General features: G+C 41.7%; 1 protein-coding gene across 1 annotated transcript; it reads right to left on the bottom strand.

Annotated features, from left to right (window-relative positions):
- Window positions 1–8,260: 8,260 nt before the first annotated feature.
- On the bottom strand, window positions 8,261–8,642 carry LOC311175866 (protein LLP homolog; the record flags this gene model as incomplete). Its single annotated transcript, XM_084241028.1, is given in 2 exon segments — window positions 8,261–8,404; window positions 8,406–8,642. Coding segments are annotated over 2 exon segments (381 nt in total).
- Between the last annotated feature and the right edge of the window lie 15,325 nt (window positions 8,643–23,967).

Genomic DNA, 23,967 nt, shown 5'->3' with positions numbered 1-23,967 from the left:
GATGGAGATTCTCCACAGGTCGGAGAGAGGCCAAGGTCCTAATGTTCCTCTTGGGTCCTGACGTGAGCACGTCGTGTTCCGCTCAAGGGTTTGTCAGCGGGAGTGCAGCGGCCCAGGGTAAAGCCACCTTTTCATTGGGTGGCTCCTTTCACACCACAATCTCATCCTGCCACTCCCTTAATTAAAAACAGAGCTTTAGATTCTGAAAGGAATTAGCCATATTTTTAACACCTAGTCAAAGGCAACCCACTCAGCATGGCACACTGGGAAAAGCCCAGTCATGGACCACCAGAGGCTTGTGTTTGAGTGCTGCTGTTGCACTAATTAGGCAGAGGACCTCGTGCAAGCCAGGGCCTCAAGTTTTACTCTATCTCCTCTCCTATTTCTATGTACCAAGCATTTTGTCAAGGTACTGAGAATTAAGGAGCAAAAAAACAGTCTTAGAAAACCCCATCCTAAGGGGTTTGTGATGGAGTGGGGTGGAGGTGAGGAGAGAGAATGAACTTCAACACAGAAGGACACATGCACAGATGCTCACAGGTGTTGATAAATGTTATGAAAGCAAAGTACACACATCTCAGAGCAGGGAGCCATCTAGTTCAGATCCAGGGAGATAGCATCTCAGCTGCAGCCTGAGGAGTGGGCAGGAGTTAGCCAGATGAAGAATGGGAATCAGGGGCTCCCAAAATGGGGACCAGAGAGGTAATGGAGCCAGGAGTCTATCCTTCTCTTCCACAATTCCCAAAGTATAATTGTTATAATGATGATCATCAAGCAATTTCTACATATGTGTATGTAATGCATATAATAGCAATTATAATAGTCAAGTGGCCTGTGAAAACCTGGAGGTTTTCACAAATCAAATATCATTTCAGGAAGACATGACAGACACCAGCACAGCCAGGCACCAAAATCCAGACCTGAGGATTTCCTAGATCACACCCTCACCCCTCAACACAACACAACCCCTGCCATCAGGCAAGGCTGGGCTTTTTCCTGAGGGGGAGAAGGCTGGTGGAGCCCTAAATTGCAATTAGCCCTAAATTGGCTAAGATTAACCCGAGAACACTGAAAAACATAGCAGTGACCAAGCTACTTAGAAACCACTTTTTCCCCCCACAGGCTAGAGAGGGGAGTTGTTTTACTGTGGACAACTAAGGTCTTCATTTTGCCCTCCACACCTGATTGTACATTGTGATGCCTTCGTGTGGGCATGAGTATGCATTTCTACAAAAGGAGTGCCCAAAGGGAGTGAGTCAGTTGTTTGTTATTTTGGAATGTGGGCAGGGAGGCAGGCTGGAGCACATCACCCTTTTTTAGCATCGAGACACTCCCTAAATCACTGTCAAAGCGCCCACATTCAGAACCCCCCACCTGCTAGCTCAGCTCCACCTGAGATTCCCCAGTGCCCTCCAGAGCTGGGGTGTGTTAACCAGTGTGCCTAGCCCAGGTGGGGACCACTTCCCTGTGCCTCCTGACCTCTCCAAGTTGTGCACTCTCAGGATGTGAGCCTGGGGACATCCCTCCGTAGGGCCCTAAATGCTCAGCCAGCCAGGCGAGTTTCAGGGCACCCCACTCAAGGGAAAGGGGGGGGGGCACTGACAGGCTGGAGGGCCTGGGCCGAAATGTAAGTAACTATGAATAACTATGAGGCAGCTTAGCAGCCTTGGAAACAGGTGGTAGAAAAGCCTAGAGGGCAAGCTTTCAGATAGGCCAGTGGAATACACCAAGAGCTGATAGGAGCCTGGAAAGTGAAGAACTGCCCTCCTGGGGTGTCTCTTTGCCATCGAACACAGGGAGGAGAAAGAGCTCTGCCTGCAAGCCCCACACCCAGCCTCCTCTGTGCTGTCCAGAAGAAGCTCTTAATATGTCCCATATCAGGGAGAATGCCAGTGGCCAAGTGGCCATTTGTCATGTATTATTTTTGCATTCTTATTTCATCATGATCATTATTGTTGTTTATACCCCTCACCAGACCACAAAATCCGTGAGAGCATAAACCATCGCTGCCTTGCTCACAAGTCTCCAGGACTGAGCACATAGTGGGTACTCAATAAGGATATTTTCAATATTTCAACATTTTAATTTGTTTCATAGAAATTAGTTTCTCTTCTTTAGACCCCAGGGGTAAATCAAATATTTCTGAGCTAGCAACCAAAGCTGAGTGGGTTTGCTGGGATATTCATTGTAGGATCTGTACCCAAAACTACCAAGAAAGGGGATCCAGGAAACTAAGATACTAGGGCACTCACTAGAAACATCTCTGGTGCATTATGTAATGAAATAAGTGGCACACCCAGGAGGCTCTTCAGAATGAGGCACCCCCCACCACCCTCCAGGAGGCCCCCACTGGGAGGGGCTGCTCCAAGCCCCCACCTCCCAGGAACAGCAGCAAGGCCCTCTGGCCCTGGGGGGAGGCTGCTGGGGAGAGCAAAGCTTCCAGTAATTGCGGTGCTGTTTCTTCAGGAGAGGAGGGAAAAGCATTTCAGTAATAAGTAAAGAAGAGGGAAAATCAATAAGGATGTGTGTAATGAATTTTTGTTTCCTGAAATAGCCTGGCAGGAGCCTTGCCAGGAAGAGTTAGGACTAATCAGTGACAAGATGAGAGACACAAATCCAAGAACATTATTCAGCTTGGCTTCCCTGGTGGAAGAATGTCAGCATAAGGAATTACAGCGAGCCGGAGTCCAGACAGACAGGACAATCTGGACAAAGGGAAGAGTAGAATCTATTTGGAAAGAGATCTCTGCTTCACTGGCTGGCCTGGAATTTTGAGAGGGCTCTGATAGGGTTGAGCAAATGATTATATATTCTGAACCCTTCAAGTCAAACAAGTACCATTTTGTAACATTATACATATTCTGCTCTTGGGTGAGGACACAAGGATTATGAGCAGACTTCAACTCTGCCATTTAGTGCTCTGTAGTCTTGGGTGGGTTATTTCACATCTCTGAGCCTGAGGTCTTTTGTAGAAGAGGGAGTTAAAAGGACCCATATTATAAAGATTAAATGACTAAATGAGATAATCACCAACCACAAAGCTAAGTGCATCCCACAGGGTCACCACCTAAACAACAGAGAGAGTGATAATATTGTTACCATTTTGTTAACTAATCTCAGAGTGCTGAGTCCTGGTTGAAATCACTGGGCCTTTTGCTGTCTGCCCGTGACAGGTGAGGACCAACCACACTTTCTTCCTAAGACACCTGTACCTGGTAGAACCGATAGATGTTGGACTAAAATCTAGAAATTAGAACAATGTATTTCTCACTTTCATTTTCTCCCCTGAACATCTCAGTGTGTGTGTGTGTGTGTGTGCACGTGCACATGTGCGTGCACATGTGGCTCATTTGAAAAAAGGAGGGAATTCCCTTGGAGGAGTTTTAAGTGTCTAACAACTCACTCACCGATGACAGAGCAATTAGCCTCTTATTAGCACTTCTTAAAACCACTCTGAAGTATTTTCACTTCTTGCCGTAATTATTTGCAGCTAAGTGAAGTGCTTCTGAATGAACTACACTCTCATCAATTTGCTAATTCCTATAACCACATTTTTAAAGTCGATTTTATTGAGGCACAATTTACTTATAATAAAATAGACACACTCTGGTGTACAATGTAGTGAATTTTGATAAATGTCAACACTCACATAACTACCACCTAAATCAAAACACAGAAATCTTCTAAACAGACTCTCTTGTACCCCTTCCCAGTCAATTCTACCTCTATCTCTAACCCCAGACAACCACTATCACATAGATTAGATTGGCCTTCTCAAGAGTTTTATTTGAATAGAAACATACCATATGCAGCCTTTTATGTCTCTCTTCTTTTGCTCAACATGTTTTGATATCTACCCATCATTTTGCTGCATGTGTCAGTAGGACTTTCCTTTCTCTTATTAAGCAATATTCCATGGTATGAATATAACATTTTTTTAAACACCCATTCACCTATTGGTAAACATTTTGGGTTGTTTCCTATTTCTTACTATTATGAATAAAACTGCCATTAATATCCATGTACATGGCTTTTGTCACATTTTCATTTCTCTTCAGTAAATACCAAGAATGAAATCCCAGGGTCATATGACTAGTGTGTGTTCAACTCCTAAGATCCTGCCAAATTGTTTCACCAGCAGTACAAGTTCCTAGGAGTCATGACTACATTTTAATGGGCCTGGTTCTACTTTACTTGGACCTCTCTTGAATTTCTTCTTTTCTCTCATTCTCCCTTCAATTCCGAGAATATCTCCCCTTCCATTTAGTATCTCTGAAAGGCAGATATAAGGTAAAAGTGTTTATTATTAAATTACAGTACTTGCATAAATACATTTTTTAAATGTTCATAGGTAAACAACCAAAATGTCTGTCAAAGGATAAATGGATAAATGTCACACACACACACACACACACACACACACACGAGAATATATTCAGTCATGAGAAAAATGGATATCTTGCCATTGAGGACAATGTGTCTAGAACTTGAGGGCATTATGTGATGTGGAGATAAGTAAGGGAAAGACAAATACTGTATGATCTCACTTATATGAGATCAAAATACTGGTATTTTTGATACCCTGGTATCAAAATACTTAATTCATAGAAGTAAAGAGTATAATGGTGCTAGCCAGGGGCTGGGGGTAGGGGTTAGGGATTGGGAAGATGTTTAATGGTACCAACTTACGCCTAAGGGAAAAATAAATTCTGGATCACTAGTGCATAATATAATTATTACAATCAACAACATTATGTATAGCAAAGACTAGATCTAAAATGTCATCACCACAAATAAGAAATGATAATAAGGCAATGTGATAAAGGTTTTCACTAATGTGTCATTGGTAATCACACTGCAATATGTAAACATATCAAATCAATACATTGTATACCATGCACTTTCACAAAGATATATGTCAGGGCCTCCCCTGGTGGCTCAGCGGTTGAGTGCTGGGCTGCAAGGCTGTCCACAGGCTCTGCAGCACCGGTTCAATCCCCAGCCACCGGGAGAGGGTCCCACATGGTGCACAGACCTCTCCTACCGCCCGCTGCTCCCCTCAGCAGTGTATTTCATCGCTCTGCCTGTTCTGTTCCCCGCTCTGGCTCTGGTGAATTCTCTCACCCTCCTGCGCTTCTGACTGTACTCAGTGCTTGTAAAAATAAATAAATAAACAAATCTTTAAAAATATATATATGTCAATTATATCTCAATTAAAAGAAAAGAAAAGAATGAAAATATATGAGGAGCTCATCTGCTACAAAAACTTCTTGCTCACCAGGATTTTTCTTCTATACCTCACCACAACCCATTATTGCAAACCTACTCCCTCATAGTCTCCTGCTCTTTGGGTAAGTGTAGTCCTGGAATAGTTTGTTTACAGTGAGGACTTCTGAGTGAAATTGCCCGGCTCATCCTCTGCAGTTCCTTCCCTTCTCCTGAGCCCTTGGCCTCCACAACATACAGTAGCCACTAATTTCACAGCAGCCACCAATGTACCCAGAGACAGATTGGTTGCTTTGTCAAATGCAAATTATCTGAACTTTGTTTCATCTGATGCTATCAATTCTTGTCTTAAGAAATAAAATCTCAATCTGCAGTAGAATGAAGAAAGCACACAGATTTTCAGGGAAGGGGGAACCCTCATATACTTTAAATTTCCAAGATTCCCACACAACCAAACACTTTTTTTTTTTTTTAAAGATTTATTTATTTATTTATACAAGCACTGGGTACAGTCAGAAGCGCGGGAGGGTGAGAGAATTCACCAGAGCCAGAGCGGGGAGCAGAGCAGGCAGAAGGACCGAAGTACACTGCTGAGGGGAGCAGTGGGCGGCAGGAGAGGTCTGTGTGCCATGTGGGACCCTCCTCTGGTGGCCGGGGAGCAGCTGGGGATCGAACCGGCGCTGCAGAGGCTGCGGGCAGCATCGCAACCCAGGGCTCAACCGCTGCGCCACCGGGGAGGCCCCAACCAAACACTTTTGAGGACCAAGAAAATTAAACAATCTTTGTGATGGAAATGCCAAGATCTCTTTTTAAAAGATTTGTAAATGATTTCTTAAGACAGCCAAGTAATGGTTATGAGACTTGAAGTTCCTGAACACGTGTGCATGGTCAGATTATCTTCCTGGGGTAGCTTACAAACATCCTCTGAATCCCAAATATAAGAAAATGCAAACCCATTTTTTTGCCAAATCATTTCCAGTTTGAAAACCAAACAATTTAAGGAAGATGTTTCTGCCACTCTCCCTTTATAGTCAAGTTGTTAAAAAGTCATGTGCCACAAACTCTGGAAGCCATTTGTGATGTCTTCCATAAGCCTTTTCTCTTAGAAATGGAACATTTTTATTTTAAGAGTAAACTTGCCTAGACATCAAAAGTATCTAGTTCAGGAGGAAACACTGAACTCGGAAGGTTTGGGTGAGTTATGAACTTGGCAAAATGCCCCCTCTGTCATCTCCAGAGATCAGTGCAGCTTCCAGCTACAGGAACACAATGGCCAAACGCTGCAGAGCAGAATATGGCTTCACCACAACAGGCAGGTGATCAGTAACACTGTCGGCCTCTTATAAGGAGCTAGAAGGATGAAAGCCAAGGGGCCTCTGGACACTCCAGCAAATGAACAAAAACAAACATCTCTACACAAAAACAGAATACTATACCCCCGAACATAGACTGCTCATAAATGTGACCTTGTTTATGTTTAAGGGAAAGTGTGATGAGGAAATATTCATGGACAATAGAAATACGTAATTGCCAACAGGGTCATGAAAGATTTACTGATCAAAAAGAAAACAATACATGTAGGCTCTGCATTCACAAAAATATTTATCCTAGGAGGATGGTCAGTGCTGTGACCAAGCTTTGCAAGTATGATTCACAGACTACTGACTCCAGAGTCACAGGAGGAGCTTTCTATAGTGAAAACTCTTGGGCCACACCTCAAACTACAACTCTGTAGGTAAATCTTATGTGCATAAGATTTCTCACACCTAAGGGTGAGAACCACGTCAATAGGTGGAAGATCACAGGTTATTTTAGTAGCCAGAGCAAGGATCTCCAAAGATGTACATGCCCTAATGGCAGCGCCTGTGACTGTTTCCTTACCTGATTAAAAAGGACTTTGCAGATGGGATTAAGGTTCTAGACTTTGGAATGGAGACCATGTCCTGGATTATCCAGGTTGGCCCTATCTAATCACATGAGTCCTTGAAATGGAGAAGAGTTTCCAGCTGCAGAGGGAGATGCAATGTCAGAAGGACTCGATCCACCATTGCTGGCTTTGAAGGGTCCCACCAGCCCAGAAAAATGGAAACAGCCCTAAGTTTATAACCAGCAGGAAATGCGAACCCTGGCTCTACAACCACAACGAACTGGCTTCTGCTAACAACATGAGCATGTGAAGGGATTCCCCGCTAGAATCTCCAGAAAGGTACACCCAGCCAACACCTTCATCTTAGCCCCTGTCACTTACACCTTCTGACTGATGGAACCATAGTATTATAAATGTGTGTAGGAATAAGAGACCAAGTGTGTGGCAATTTGTTATATCAGCTACAGGACAAATACAGTTATGAAACAGCATATATATATATATATATAAAATACTATGCAAATATTTCATAATTATATGTACTATTACATTTCCTATTGTAATATGTAACTGTATATATTATTACTATATTTTATATGCTGTATAAACTACAACACTTCACAACTGCATCATACAAATATATACTGAAAATATTAATAACAGTTATCTTTAGGGATTGGCTTATGAGTCTATGTTTCTCTTTATGCTTTTATTTTTCAAAAGTTTGCATAATAAATATATATTGCTTCTATAATCAGAAAGAGTTACTCAAAAATTAAAAAGAAGAAGATGAGAAACAAAACATTTTTCAGTCAGCACAATATGCTGGATTTGGCTAGGAAAGGGTCTTGAACTTGAAGCCCTGGACTCTAAGGTCAGCTTCAGGGCAACCAGCATACTGCACAAACTTCTCTGGGCTTCTGTATGGGGATCCAAGGCTCATTCCTCTTTTATTCCAGCAATAATGTCAATTACTTTACAACACCTATTCTTTTTTTTTTTCATCAAAGAAAGTATTTTATTCAAATTCCAAAACAAACTTGAGGTCTGAATTGAAGAAAAAGACCAAATTAAAATACAAAGTTTTCATTTGGTGGAAGCTGGAATCAACATACGCACTCATATCAAAGATCAATCCCAAGAGGCCTTTCTCCAGTTTTTAAGAGTCTACCAGGCCAACCCCTTAGCTGCCTTTGCTGCTTTTGCTTTGTTTTTCCCCTTCTTGTTCTGTCGCTTTGCCTTCAGCCTTTTTCTTTGCCTCTGGTTCATCCATATGGGATACTGTCCATGCTGGTCTAGAAGACTCTTTTTTGTTTCTCTTAATTTCAGTCTCCATTTTCATGTCATCTTTTTCATCTTTCACACACTGGGCTGTCTCTTGGCAATGTTTGGGTACCACCACAGTTGCTATCTCTTGCACATCTTTCATTAAGATATCAATATCTGCTTTAAGTATACTTTTTAGTCTGCTGAGCTCCTTTGGGGCATTCTTTTTTCTCTTTTCTGCACGCATCTTCCTTTTCCACTTACTCCTTAAGCTTTTAGCCATATTTACCTGACAGAGCTCACCAACGCAGAACACACACCGCTACAACACCTATTCTTAATCAACACCTATTCTTAACCAGACAACTGATTAGATTACTTTTAATTCCTCATTTAGAAAATCCCAAGTTGCTGCAATAGGTGTTTTGCTCAACTGGATGAACAAGAGTGAGGTGGGTAGTCAAAAGTACAGTAATTGGGACTCCCTGGTGGTGCAAGGTGTTAAGTCTCAGCATTATGAAGCTATCAGTGGTCACTGCAGCAGGAGTTTGATCCCCAGCCAGAGAGCCGACCCACATGGCATAGCAGACCTCTCCTGTCTTACCTGCTGCTCCCCTCAGCAGTGTATTTCAGTAGACCTGCCTGTTCTGCTCCCCACTCAGTCGGTGGTGAATCCTCTCACCCCCTACACCTCTGGCCTACACCCCAGTTCTTGTATGCATAAGTAAATAAATATAAATCTTTAAAAAAAAGTCTAGTAATTGCTGTTGCTACAATATGATAATGTCTCAGATAGCGGTCTCAGACATTTTAAGTTCATGGAATTCATTGTTGGCTATGCCAGGCTGTGGGGGGGAAAAATATCCAGTACATTCAAATCTCAAATGAAGAGTAGAAGAGAACTGAGAATTTATTAGCATTAATACAAAGTATAATGTATAAAGTAAAATTTCTAGTAGAGCTATTGAATCCTGCAGAGTATATTAAGTCAAACAAGTACTAGGAGGAGGTGGTACTGGCTGTTCACTGAAATAGACCCTTAAGGCAAATCTGAACATCACTAATATCTGCATGAAGACAACGGCAAATCAGAATGACAACTTACTAACTGAAGTGAGAAATTCATTTTGTTCAGGATTGAACACACACAGGATTCATGTGTGTGACAGCTTATGCATAGTGAAAACCATGGGCATCTGAGTCAGACAGATCTGGGTTCAAGTCCTGGCCCCTGCACTTAATTGCTAATTGATCTTGAATAGACCTTGATCCCAAGGTTTAAGCCCTGGTTTTCACTATTGTAGGAGAGAAAGTGATAACCATTGCACCTTACTGAAGTGTTTTGCATTGAATGAGATAATGCATACAAAGCACCTGCATGTTTTCTGACCTATGAAAGTTCACTAAATATTATCTATTACTATTGCATTTTACAGATGAAGCTCAAAAAGGTAAATTTGCCCAAAGTTCCAGATACAAAATGTGGACACAAATCCAAGTGACCTGGCTCCTCATATAGTGATCACAGTTAATGAGAGAAAAGATAGTAAGAAAATCTGTGATATTAGAAGACTCAAATGCGTTACCATTTCTATAATATTTATAATCAGTTCAGATCCATTTTAGGGGAGGAAAGAGAAGCCTCTCCTTTGTAACTTGAAAATGCCCGAGTTAAGAGTTGTCATGTCCAGTTGTACAAGCTGTGTACTGCATCACTCTAGAGTGTGCCTTTCACTCAGTCCAGTGTATACTTAGTCCCATATATGCACTGGGGCTAACAGGGCACTGGGTGTGAAGAATCAAATTGCAGAAGCTGGATACTGTCAGACATGCATGTAGACACAATAATACGTTTTATGATTTCCAGAAGCACAGTAAGAGTGCTTAGTACCATTGCCACCTCTCTTTGCAATACTAAACAGTTCTCCCTTTGTAAAGGACAAAGCACTTTTATAAATATCCCTAATACCAGTTGTTACTTTGGCAGTACTTAGTCACAACATGATCCACTGTTAAAAGTTTAAAATAGCTTCTGGGCCAAAAGCCTACAATAGGATTCTGATAAAACAAATGCTCTGAGTAGTAAAACGTGTATAAGGGAATTCTAGGAAACAAGAACATGCCAGTCATCTATGTTCCCCACCCTTCAGGACTGGGTAGGTTGTCCACTTGTGGGCCTTAGTTAGAACTGAGGTTCACTTGCATAGCAGTATTGGCTACAGCACTAAACATGTCCATCTGTGTCCTGAACCCCACACTGGGATTCCTGGCAACCCAGAAAAACTATCTTTTCTCTGTATTCCCAGTGCCTGGCAGAGTAGGGCAACAATCAGTGTTGGATGGATGGATGGATGGATGGATTCATGGATGGATGGATTCATGGATGGATGGGTGGGTGGATAGATGGATGATTTTACAACTTTGTCAGAAGGCCTGTATGGTTAGTTATAGATCCTGTATTTGTAGAAAATTCGATTGAGAAGTTTGCATTTACCAAAAGAGAATCAGAGTAATTTGTCTCAGAACTGATGCTGGAAAGCTTTCTTCTCCAAACCACTGCTAGGAAAGAAAGTCAGAGAACCAACATCCCTACCCAAGCCCCCAACCCAGGCCCCAGACTTTCTGGGATTCTCATGAGATTGAGCTCATCCCAGTCCAGTCCAAGGAGACATGTCCTTGGAATAAGTCACAAAGTGAGATGCCCAAAAGTCTTATAAGGACTGATCTCAGTGAACTTTACTTTCAGAGCCCTCCCTAGAGCTATGATCTTGCAATGGATTCTCTTCTAGGGGGGAATGTAATAACACTACAATGATCAGTTTCTGGCTTCCTGAAGTCTGGTACAACACAGGCAGAACACACTGCAGCCAGGGCCTTTCCCTCATTCTTTGGGTCACTGATTTTTTTTTAATGTAATATAAAATGTAATAATTAGTAATTTTAAAAAATGTAATATAAAATGTAATAATTAATTACTACTAATAATAAAAATGACAACCTGTCTTTTATGATAGACATTACTAGGATATACGCACACACACAGGAGGATGGATGGATAGATAAATACAATCTCTCTCTCTCTCTCTCTCTATATATATATAGTATATATTTATGTTTATTATATATATTTTTATATATGGAGAGAAATAAAGCTAAATCTTCAACATAGCTTTACAATACAACAGCTTTGCCATGTTTGTTCTGTTATCCCAATTCAATTCAAATGAAGGTGAACCTCGGGGTTAGCGCATAACCAATGAGTTCACATAACTATAGTTCAGAATTGCCGGATGTCAGAACTACAGGCCCCAAAGCCCTACTCTTTACACTCTGCTTCACCAGGAAAGCCACAAAGCTGCCTCTGTCCTGTTAAGCTTTCGGCCTATCTTTTAAAATTCACCAATCCCTTCCCAACCTTCCAGCCTCCCAAATAATAAGTAGCTAAATAATAAGATTGTCTCCCAGGGTGAGATTTCATCTGCGCATGCAGTGTGCACACCTAGGGCTTTGATTTAATTCTCTTAGACTAAGCTGATTAAGTGCTGAGCAGTTTAGAATCTTTTATAATTTTATTAGATTAGATCACTAGATTTCAGAGATGAAATGAATGGAAGCTTGACCAAAGACTAAAATAGCCAAATCCGGCTGCATCTAATGTTCCTTGGGGCTAGCTTTCAAGATTCAAACATTCAAAAATACATACAAAGTATGACTCTCCAAACAATGGAGATAACATTTCTATATTAAAATAACTTCTATGATGCCAGGAAATCCAGTGACACGCTTTTGTCTTGAAGCATCATGCTTTTGCTTTAATGAAACCATAGAATATCGATTTTCAGACTCGGGGAACACTGTCCTAATGGATATGGTCTCAAGTAATGTTACTACTAGGGCCATTAACTTGAGTGACTAAAAGCAAATAACTTCCCTTCCCTGCGTCTTATCTCCTTTGGTCTTTTCTCGCAGACTTTAGAAAAATGAGGACATTCAATTAAGAAAACATTTGCATTCACATATAAAGGAGACAATAAAAATGGAATATGTAACAGCTTCTTAACACTTCTTGCTGCTTCCCAGGGTCAGCCATCTTAATGATATCTCAACAGACAAAAATTTGTCACAGATGTGCATATCCCGCCCTGCTCAAGCCTGAGACAGTTGTTCTCTGTCCCTGTACCCACTCCTGGGTGGGATACACCTTTCAACATTGCTCACATTCAGGGCTCTCCCAGGGCCCTCATTTCTAGCTGTAATTTCCATCCACTCTTGAGTTTCATATCTCTAGTTACTTATCTACCCGGATATAAAGTTACTTCTGCCCTACCCATCTCTCCCAATGCCACTAGGTTCCCCAGGCTCAGAAATTCATTCTTCTTCATCTCCCACATCAGATCAGTCACCATGTCCTGCTCACTGTCTTTGTCAGCAATATCTTCATTTTTATTTCTTAAATTCCACTCTTAATCCAGGACTCACTACCTTAGCTCTAATTTTTTGGCAGTTTACTGCCATCTTGTCTCAGTTCCTCTGATCTCCCTCTACTGTTGTTCTACACACAGCTGCCAGCTCAGTCAGACAGGACTTTGCTCTTGTCTATCACATAAACTCTGATTTCCTTAGTGGAGCTGTGATTTGTGGGTCCTGCCTTCTATCAAGCTCATTTGCTTTTTTTAGTTCTGATTCTCTGTGCTTGTTCTCATCACTGGCATTCCAAAAGAATTAATTGAGTGAGTGGATGGATACATGCCCACATTTTAACTCTCCTCTGCTAACACTGTTCCTCACCATTATCAAAGAGAACATATTCCAAAGTTTTTGGAAATTGATCTTCTGCATGGCTTGCTGCTACTGAGAATTGCTGGTGTTCTTCACTAGGTGCATGTCTCAGACACAGTTGTGTGTGTGTGTGTGTGTGTGTGTTCTACTTCTTTGAGGCAGAGAATGCTAACTATTTACCAAACCAAGCTCCTCTTTTTATGTGTAACTGGGCATGTAAGTGGACTATATTCCCAGCCTTCTTTGCAGTTAGTTAGGTAGTCATATAACTAATGGATAATGGAACATGATAGAAGTAAGCCACTTGCAGACTGTGGAGTTTAAGACCAGTCTGTACCTCCTCCACATGTTCTTGTCTGTTTCTCCTGGGGTGGGAAAAGGCAAGCAGCCTTAGAAGTCAGACACTGAAGATGGAAGTTTGCCATTAGCCTGGGTCCCTAAATAAAGAGCAAAGTCAGCCTCCAACCTGGAACACTTCCAGGTTGTGTCTATAAGTTCAATGAATAAACTTATAGAACATTGTTAAATTCTAGAGTTATACATGTAGAATTCTGACACTCTAGAGGGTCAAAAAAAGCAGTACACTTATTTAACTTTTCATAAAGTCAGATTGAAACTAGGAGCATATGGTTTGTGGTCATATGGACTTGTTGAAATTTTATACAATTATTTATTTAGATTGGGCCACTTTGAGGTTTCTATTTTGAGTAGTACATAGCCAGGAAGAGGAGGAGGAGGTATGTAAAGGAAGAAGTACAAATGAAAGGGGAAATTGGGGAAGGTGCATGCCCAACAAAGGTGTCCAGGTGTAATTATCAGCATGAGAGTTTCTAATGTGGCAACCAGTAAGATGGCAGATCAGAACAGTGAGAATTGGTCTGGAATGAAAAGTCTTGCTACTGCAGCAACTTGAACAGCAGCACAAAATCTGGAGAGGACTGATAGGCAGCACAGCATCATTATCTGGCAATATGCCAGGGTAGTCTGGAGTCCTTAGACCAAAGCTAGAGTTCCGGTTTTCATCACAAGGCCTTGCCCTTCCAAGTCATCAGCTAGGGATGTATTATGTCTGGAAGTTAAGGGAGAAAATGAAGAGATATGCTCACAAATGACCAGACCACACAAAGGGTATCTGGTTCCCTCCATCTTTACTGGTCTCAAGTGGAACCTTTCCTTCCAGCAATGTTCCTGAAAGACCTATTCATTCAACTCTGTAAACAGTTTATTTCAGGTTAGAATTTCATGGCCCCTGTTAGAAGCTCTGTATCTACTGTGAAGACACATCTTGCATTAATAAATTTGTACAGCTCAGATCAATGACACTTAATTCACTTCTGGGAAGAAAAGCTCTTGGGAAGAAATCATCACACCAATCTTGGATATAGTGTCAAGGGGAAGTGACATGAATGATATGATACGGTGTTTATTCTACAGATGTTTAATACTGTAACCAGCCATGAGTAGTCTTTATCCCAAACAACCAGGTTGTAGAATTGTTGGGTGATAAGAACATAAATCTAATAACTGGGCTTTCTCACATGCCCCCGATTTTATCAGATGGACACTACAGGGTGGGGAGGGGTGAGGGTTTATGGGATTATATGTATGGAAAAGAGCACTGAAGTAGAAGTTGAGGACAAGGGTCTGTTCCTGCATTCAAGAGTAACTAGCTATAAGACAATGGCCAAGATATTTAGCCTTCTTGTGACATATTTAGGGATAAAATTAGAATAATAGTACTTTTTACTCTTACTCTCCCATTTACTTTTTACTCTCCCATTTCATAATGGGAATTATGAGGAGCAAATGAGATGTTAGATGTGGACAACTCTAATAAATACATGCAAATACAAAACATATGATTGTGCTAATATTGCCAGCAATAGTGTGTGTGTGTGTTTTGTTTTTCTCGGTAGTAAAAGTTACTTTCTGCTACTTGGCAGAGCTCCAAGCTGAATTAATTTCGACATCACTGTTTAACAAATTCACACACACATGCACACACACACAGTGACACAGAACATGCATGTAGAACAGGAAATTCAGACTAGAGAAAGAGCCGCCACACCAAGGCACATTTAACCCATGGTAAACATGCAAAGTAGGCAGGGACTTGTAGTGATTATGTTGGTGATTAAAAAAAAAAAAATAGCCTCCCATAGAAATAGCTAATAGGAATTTGTTACTTAATCTTTAGAAAGCAGAAATTAGAAATATTCTACAATTATTCGCCAGTGCCCCAAAACAAGTTAACTCCAGAGCAGAGAGCAAGTGGGTACAGAGGAATATGAAATAAAACAATCTTGTGGCTGAAAATGAAGTGTAATTAAGGAAGATACAGTTTGTCAGTTTGTTGGCTGACTACTGGGGAGAAGGGTAGCCAGGCTGCGCTGCCCATGGCGTGGGATGAGCAGTGTTCACAGCCTACTGGGCATGACCAGTGCCAAGTTGGAGCAATGGCAGAGCAAGGATGAACCTGAAAAGGAGGGGTAGCAGAGATGGCCAACGTGGCTGGTAAGACAACTTCCCTTCAGGAGCACCTGAAAGCTCCTCGTCCCCAGCTGAGGGGTCACTGGGGTCCAGGGATTTCCTAGGTGAGAACTGCCCCCGACACTGCTCAGTGTGCTCCAGTGTGTGTGCATGAGAATGTGAAGTGCTTAGCCCTGTGTGTGCGAGAGCTGCCAGCACACTGTAAAAGAACAATCCTCTATTTCAAAGTTTAAGAAAATACAAAGGAAACAAGTGACTTCCTTTCAAAGCTTGTTTGCAACCTGAATGTATTTCATATCTTTAAAAGAAACTGAAATGCAAAAAAACTTAATTGTACTTCAAAATTCAGACCGAGTTTGAAATGGATTACTTTTGTTCCTTGGAAACTGTGTGGCCAACTTCTATCTTCTTTAGTCCCTGTTATTTAGCAAGGGAGAAGGGACAGAAATTGAAAAGGAAATCTTCTAGAGACCAATACGTGGTGAGCTGTAATATGTTTACTTATGAATTAGCCTTTAATCAACAGATTTAATATTAATTAATAATTCATAAGCTGCTCTTTGCATAGAAATGACATAATTATGTCTCTGATTCAACCCAAAGTGTCCACTGCAGAATGTGTAAAATGTTAATTAGTAGTGAAATGCAGTTAGGAAAAAAATTCTTTTAATTATGTAATAAGGCTCATTACAATGGGTAATCAACAGAGCTGCCAAATTAGTCCTCTGGTGGCATTTTTCTATATATAGCAAATAAACTTTTGTTTGCAGAAAATGTGTTTGAATAGACAGATTTTAAATTGCCTTCAAGAAGCAAGCAGCAGTAAGTCCCAGGAACAGTTAGAAATGACCTTGTAATCTTTCGTTTCTAGGAGGCAGGAATGATGGCTCAGATAAAGGAAGAAAAAAATCTCAAATATTCTTCCAATAGTTTAACAAATGCTGAAAACATCTGCTGGCTTTGAACCAATGCTGTGTTACCTTTTGGAGATGTTAGCTCTTTCTGATCAAGTTCAAGTAGCAGAAGCATTATTACTGATAAGATATTAATGCAAGCACCTACTGAATATAAAATATCAAAGAAACAGAAAATGTGATCCTTGCTGTTTATTGATGAGAACTCAAAACCTGAGCATCCATCCATCATTTACTCATTCATTCATTCTTCAAAAACATATTGATTCCTTATCATGCTTGGGTCCAATATCAGAAGTATACAGATGACCAAAACATGACCTCTGCCCACAACGGGCTCTCAGGGGTAGTTTCAGGACTAGATTTGGGCTTTGAAAATCGCACCATCCTAGACTCCCATCTGCACCATGTCAGAACCTTGTGAACCTGGGCAAATAACATCCCTGAGGTTCAGTTTCCTCATGAACACGGGGATGTTCTTATAGATGCTGAGTTTTAACACAATACTAATGTTAAGTGCTTGACCCCATGCATGGCCAAAGCAGCACACAGAGATGCCTCTCACCACAGCCTCCATCCTGGGCTTTGGCAGAATTTAAGACATAATACGACATAAACACAGTGGATTTCAAGGAACTACCTTTGGAATTTAATTCAAACATTTGTGCTATGTGTTGCACTGAATACAGGGGATACAGGAGTGAAGGATGGAATACCTCCTGCCAAGAGAATCTAACCTGCTCCCCGCCTCTTGTCTTGGGCCCCATACCTGCTTTCTGCCCACCCCACTGGCCCTCACACCACCTGTGACAGTGCACCCGTTGCATCCTGGCCTGTGATTAGAGCTCTAGTGTGAATACATTTCTCTGGCTACATTTGTCCCTCCGCCCTGCAAATTCCTAAGTCCTGACCTCTGCTGTCTGCCAGAATCTCTGTGGAAGCCAGAACCAACATCAAATTAGACTGCCCTACATATGAAAAAATGTTCAACATCACTTGTAATCAGGGAAATGCAAATCAAAACTACCATGAGATACCATCTTACACCAGTGAGAATGGCACATATTAAAAAAAATACCAACAACAAATGTTGGCGAGGTTGTGGAGAAAAAGGAACTCTCCTGCATTGCTGATGGGAGTGCAAACTGGTCCAACCACTATGGAGAGCTTTGCAGCAATTTGCAGCAACATGGATGGAGCTAGAAGGAATCATGCTCAGTGAAATAAGTCAGAAAGAAAAAGAAAAATGCCAGATGGTCTCACTCATAGCAGGAATCTAGAAAACTTAAATAAGGGACCAGGGAAAAGACTAATCAATATAAAGTAAAAATCAAAATCAACAAGCAACTATAAACCAGAGACACACTATGGAGGAAGGGGGGGTGGGGATAGGAAGGATTAGGGTCAAAATAAGGGGGGTGCAATTGTATGGGGAATATAACCAAAATGAAAATGCATACATTGTGCAAAAATGAAAAATGAATGATGAAAGAATTATATAAAATAAAATATTTTAAAAAATAAAAATAAAAAAATAATAAAAAGATCTCTTTTAGCTTTAAAAAAAAAATTAGACTGCCCTAGCTCCAAGGACCACCTACTTGTGGTCCTTCCATCAGGAAGCAGAAGAGCACAGCTCAGCAGGCTCTGGTGCTTCAGCGAGGACAACCCTTTGACCAACTCCAGATCAGCCTCAGAGGGTCCCCTGCCTCTCCCTGCTCTTCCATTACCAGAAAAGGGTCTAGTTAACCCTGGATGATTTGTGGAGCTTTCAGGCTCACCTCCAAATAAGAGCCAGTTTCCAGGAATTGAGTGGGGGCAAACAGAAAAGTCATGAGTACCTTCCTGTATTTAGCAGCTCAGAGCATGGCTAACAGAGGATGCTTAATCATGTGGGACATACAAATGCATGAATCTCACATGCAGGTCATCACTGCAATCAAGCCTACCCAAAGCTAGAATGACTACAGCTTTATCACCCACCTTAAGCAGACTTTCTGAGACCCACTCTGTGCAGAAGCTGCCAACTGCCAGTTCCCACAGCTCTGGCAGAGGCACTGATCCATCTTGGGGCATATGAATTCATTCTGGAAAATGCCTGGAACCTGAATGGGAATGAAATAAGTTGCAGTCACAGATGAGGGATCCCCAAGGAGGAGCTTGCCCAAGGTGAAATGTGTGAGTCCTTGCCTGGGGTAAACAACTAGCACTGCTGAGATCTTCTGACCATGGTCTGCTGCTGCCAGGATATGCCCAATCAAAACAGGGTGCCAGGGTCTGTGCATAAAAACCAGGAGGTCAGTACTAGTCCAGTACAGGGACAGAAATACTCCAAGGTGTGTTGTTAGACCTCAGCCACTTCTACTGTATTTCTCACCCAGAAATTGCTTTTAGCAAAAGATATGATAAACAGTAAAGGAAGACTGAATAGACAGATGAGCGGATGGGCAGATCGATAGATGGATGGATGGGTGGGTGGGTGGATGGATGGATGGATGGATGGATGCGTGGGTGGGTGGGTGAATGGGCGGATGAGTGGGTGGGTGGGTGGGAGGGTGGATGGATGGATGGATGGATGGATGGATGGATGGATGGATGGATGGGTGGATGGATGGGTGGGTGGATGGGTGAGTGGATGGATGGATGCATAGATGGATGGATGAGTGGATTGATGGATTGATGGATCAATGGATGGATCGATGTGTGAGTGAATGGATGGATGGGTGGGTGGGTGGGTGGGTAGGTAGGGAGATGGGTGGGTAGATGGATGGATGGATGGGTAGATATTGTGGAGAAGAGGGAGAGGAATAAAGAAGAAGAAGAAAAAAGAAAAAAAGTTTAAAAGTACGACACTTTCCCAGAGTTATAAACATTGAAAAAGAATGTATATCTTTAAAAAGATATAGCCTCTGTGAGGAAATCCAAGAGACTGCTCAAATGTGCCCACTAAGTGGCAGGACCAGGCCTCAAACACAGATTGTCACCTCCAAATCATCATCCCAGGCTGCTCTTCTATATAGTGTTTATTCAAATAAATTGGAATAATCAATTATTCCTGATTTTAAAAAAGAGACCTCCACATAGAAACGATGGAATATTATGCAGCTTTAAAAAAGAATGTGGGCAGAACCCTGCTCCCCTCCCCCGCCCACAGAGGTGGCACTCTCCGACCGGCAGAGAGGAGGAAAACAACAAACTAAAACGACCAACAAGAACAAACTACACAGCAAGCAGGACTGTGAGTGGAAAGGAACTATTGCAGCCACCACACCCCGTGAACAGGAGCTGTGGAGAACCCTGCAGGATTCGCCGCGGCGGAGAGCGAACGGCTCCGGGTGCCATTAGGGAAGAACAAAGACCCCAGGAGACCCGCACACAGCCCAGGCTGCCGGTAAGCTTGCGTGGAAAAGCGGCGCGCTTGGCGCGCTTGAAAAGCAAACGCGGACTGGGATCGCGGCTGCCCAGGTCCCCGCGCCTGCGACCTAGGCTTGCGGGGAGACGCGCGGAGGCCCTCACGGGGGTGAAAGTCCCTCACTGAGTAAGCAGGAACCAGGCGCCCAGGCACGGGAGCTGGGTGCAAAAGGCGCCATTCCCGCGCCACTGAACTGGGCTACAGCCCGCGTCCTGGACCTGAGGGCTTTGAACTGAGACCCGGGGCACGAAATTCTGGGCGTGGGTTCTCCACGACGGTGGGGCACAAGGCAGACACAGCACCCCAAAGCCGTTGAGGTTTACCCTACCATTCTCACTCTCTGTTCCCTGTCCCACGGGGGTGGGGGTGTTGAAAAACAGCCCCCCAAGGACAATAGGAGAGATCTCTGGCGCCACCTAGCGACCAGAAAAAAGTCACTAACACCCCATAGAACAGGGAAATTTCTTAAGACTTCTTGAAAAGGGCAGAAGGCTTCTGGAGGACCCAGTGGCCAGCTGGGAAGTTAGCCCACGCCAGGCCCCTTCCAACCAGCAGTCTGAGCCCACAGAGGGAGCAGGCACCCACATCTGGGGCAGACCGGGCACGCAGAAGAGTGTGCCTGAGACTGGATGCGCAGGGACTGCGTCCCGCTTCGCCAGTTTAGAACAGGGACATTTCTTCAGTAAAGACTGCCTAAAACCAGCAGAAAGCTCCCCCAGAAGCCAGAGATGGTTCCTGGAGGAGCCAGAGGGGAGCGGAGAAGTTCACCCAAGATGACGGCCAGTCCGAGCAACACAGTGTCCCAATGCATACGACAAATTAGAAAACAGACAGTAGGGAGTAGAAGAACCACACCCAACCTAACAACGCCTCAGGAAAGACGCACACCACAAAAAGAAAACCACCCTCCAGATTGCAACGACAGTAACTTGGAAGAACTTCTGAGCCTTCCAGAAAGAGAATTTAAAATTGCCCTGATTAAAAAAGTGACAGAAGTCATAAAGGAAAACAATGATCAGAAGAAGGAAATTGAGTCCCTAACGAGGGAAAACAGTGGTCAGAAGAATGAAATTGAGTCCCTAAAGAGGGAAGTAAAAGAAATGCAAGAGATCAAAGAATTAATGGAGGAACTAAAGAACTCTGGGAAAAGCAATGAAAGCAGAATAGATGAAATGGAAGAACGAATAAGTACTCTTGAAGACACAGAAATAAAAAGAACCAAAACAGAAAAGGAAAGAGAAGTACGAAGGAAAAAGAATGAAGAAAGACTTCGGGAATTATCTGACTCCATGAGGAAAGGAAATATAAGAGTTATAGGAATTCCAGAAGGAGAGGAGAGAGATGTAGGAACAGAGAAAATATTCCAGGAGATAATTGAAGAGAACTTCCCAAATGCGAAGAAGGAGCTGAAAATTGATATACAAGAAGCAAGAAGAACACCAAACTTCCACGATGAAAGGAAAAACACAGCAAGACACATAATAGTAAAGCTCCCAAGAATCCAGGACAAGGAAAAAATAATGAAGCTGACAAGAGGGAAGAAACAGATAACATTCAAAGGAAAACCAATCAGGCTGACATCAGACTTCTCTGAAGAAACACTACGGGCAAGGAGAGAGTGGAGGGACATAGTCAACAGACTCCAAGAAAACAGATGCCAACCAAGAATACTCTATCCCGCAAAGCTCTCCTTCCTCTATGAAGAAAGAATATGGACCTTCCCAGACAAAGAGAAACTCCGGAATTTCATTACGACTAAACCCCCACTCCAAAAAATACTACAAGGAATCCTAAAGCCAGAACCTCAGAGGGACGAATAACAATGAAAGAAGACCAAAAAAAAAAAAAAAAAGTTATTAAAAGAATAAATAAAATCAAAGGAAAGACAAACACAATGGCAAATACAGATGCTAACATATCAATATTAACTCTAAATGTAAATGGACTAAACTCTTCAATAAAAAGACACAGAGTTGCAGCCTGGATTAAGAAACAAAACCCAACCTTTTGCTGTCTCCAGGAAACACATTTAGCTACAAAAGACAAAAATAGGCTCAAAGTTAAAGGATGGAAAACAATCCTACAAGCAAATGGACCAAAAAAGAAAGCAGGATCAGCTATACTTATGTCATATAAAACAGACTTCAAACTCAAAAAAATAAAAAGAGACCCCAATGGTCACTACATTATGATCAAGGGGACAATACTTCAAGAAGAAATAACACTCATTAACATATACTCACCAAACGAAGGAGCACCAAAATATATCAGACAACTGTTGTCCTCTCTGAAAACAGACATCAGAGAAAACACATACATAGTGGGAGACTTCAACACACCACTATCAACAATGGATAGATCAACAAGACAAAAAATAAGTAAAGAAACTAAAGCTCTAAATAAGGACCTAGAGCATTTGGGCTTAACAGACATCTATAGAACACTAAACCCAAAAAAAACAGAGTACACATTTTTCTCAAGTGCACATGGATCATTCTCCAGGATCGATCACATACTGGGGCACAAGACAAACATCAACAGATACACCAAGATTGAAATCATACCAACCATCTTTTTTGACCATGAGGCATCAAACTAGAAATAAACCATAAAAAGAAGGCAAGGAACTATCCTACCTCATGGAGATTAAAAACCACACTACTGGAAGACCACTGGACTAACGAGGAGATCAAAGAAGAAATTAAAAAATTCTTTGAAATGAATGACAAGGAGGACACTAATATCCTAAATGTATGGGATGCAGCAAAAGCAGTAATAAGAGGAAAATATATAGCAATAGAAGCTCACATCAAAAAACAAGAAAGAACTCAAAGAAACAACCTAATCTCGAAGCTCAGAGATCTAGAAAAAGAACAACAAAAAAACCCCAAAACCAGTAGAAGAAAAAAATAATAAAAACCAAACCAGAAATAAATGAAATTGAAACTAAAAAAACAATCCAAAAGATCAATGAAACCAAGAGCTGGTTCTTTGAAAAAATCAATAAAATAGACAAACCCCTAGCCAGGCTCACAAAGGAAAAAAGGGAGAAAGCACAAATAAACAGGATCATAAATGAAAGAGGAGAAATCACAACGGACACAGCAGAAATCAAAAGAATAATCAGTAACTACTATGAACAGTGATATGGAAACAAGTTCAACAATCTAGAGGAGATGGACAAATTCCTACAACTCTACAATCACCCAAAGCTAGATAAAGAAGAAATAGAACACCTAAACAGACCAATTACAAGCAGCGAAATTGAAATGGTAATCAAAAACCTTCCCAAAAACAAAAGCCCAGGACCTGATGGATTTACAAATGAATTCTACCAAAGATTCAGAGACGAATTAGTGCTATCCTTCACAAACTCTTCCAAGAAATTGAGAAGGAAGGGACAATACCAAACACGTTCTATGAAGCCAACATTACACTAATACCAAAACCGAATAAGGACAACACAAAAAAGGAAAACTACAGGCCAATCTCCCTAATGAACACTGATGCAAAAATCCTCAATAAAATTTTAGCTATCAGAATCCAACAATGTATCCATAAGATAATTCACCACGACCAAGTAGGATTCATTCCAGGGACACAAGGATGGTTTAACATCCGAAAATCAATCAACGTTATCCAACACATCAACAAAAAGAAATATAAAAACCATATGATAATATCAATAGATGCTGAGAAAGCTTTCGACAAAGTGCAACACCCATTCATGATAAAAGCCCTTGAAATTCTTGGGATACAAGGAACATACCTCAACATCATAAAGGCCATCTATGACAAGCCAACAGCCAGTATCATCCTCAATGGTGAAAAGCTGAAAGCAATTCCATTAAGATCTGGAACAAGACAAGGATGTTCACTCTCACCACTGCTTTTCAATATAATACTGGAAGTCCTAGCCAGAGCAATAAGACAAGAGAAAGACATCCAAGGAATCCAAATAGGAAAAGAAGAAGTCAAACTATCACTATTTGCAGATCATATGATAATATACA

Source organism: Talpa europaea (genome assembly GCF_964194135.1).
Source record: "Talpa europaea genome assembly, chromosome: 8".
Classification (NCBI taxonomy): Eukaryota; Metazoa; Chordata; class Mammalia; order Eulipotyphla; family Talpidae; genus Talpa; species Talpa europaea.
The sequence above is the reverse complement of the archived record's forward strand: the minus strand, read 5'-3'. Positions and strand labels throughout refer to the sequence as shown.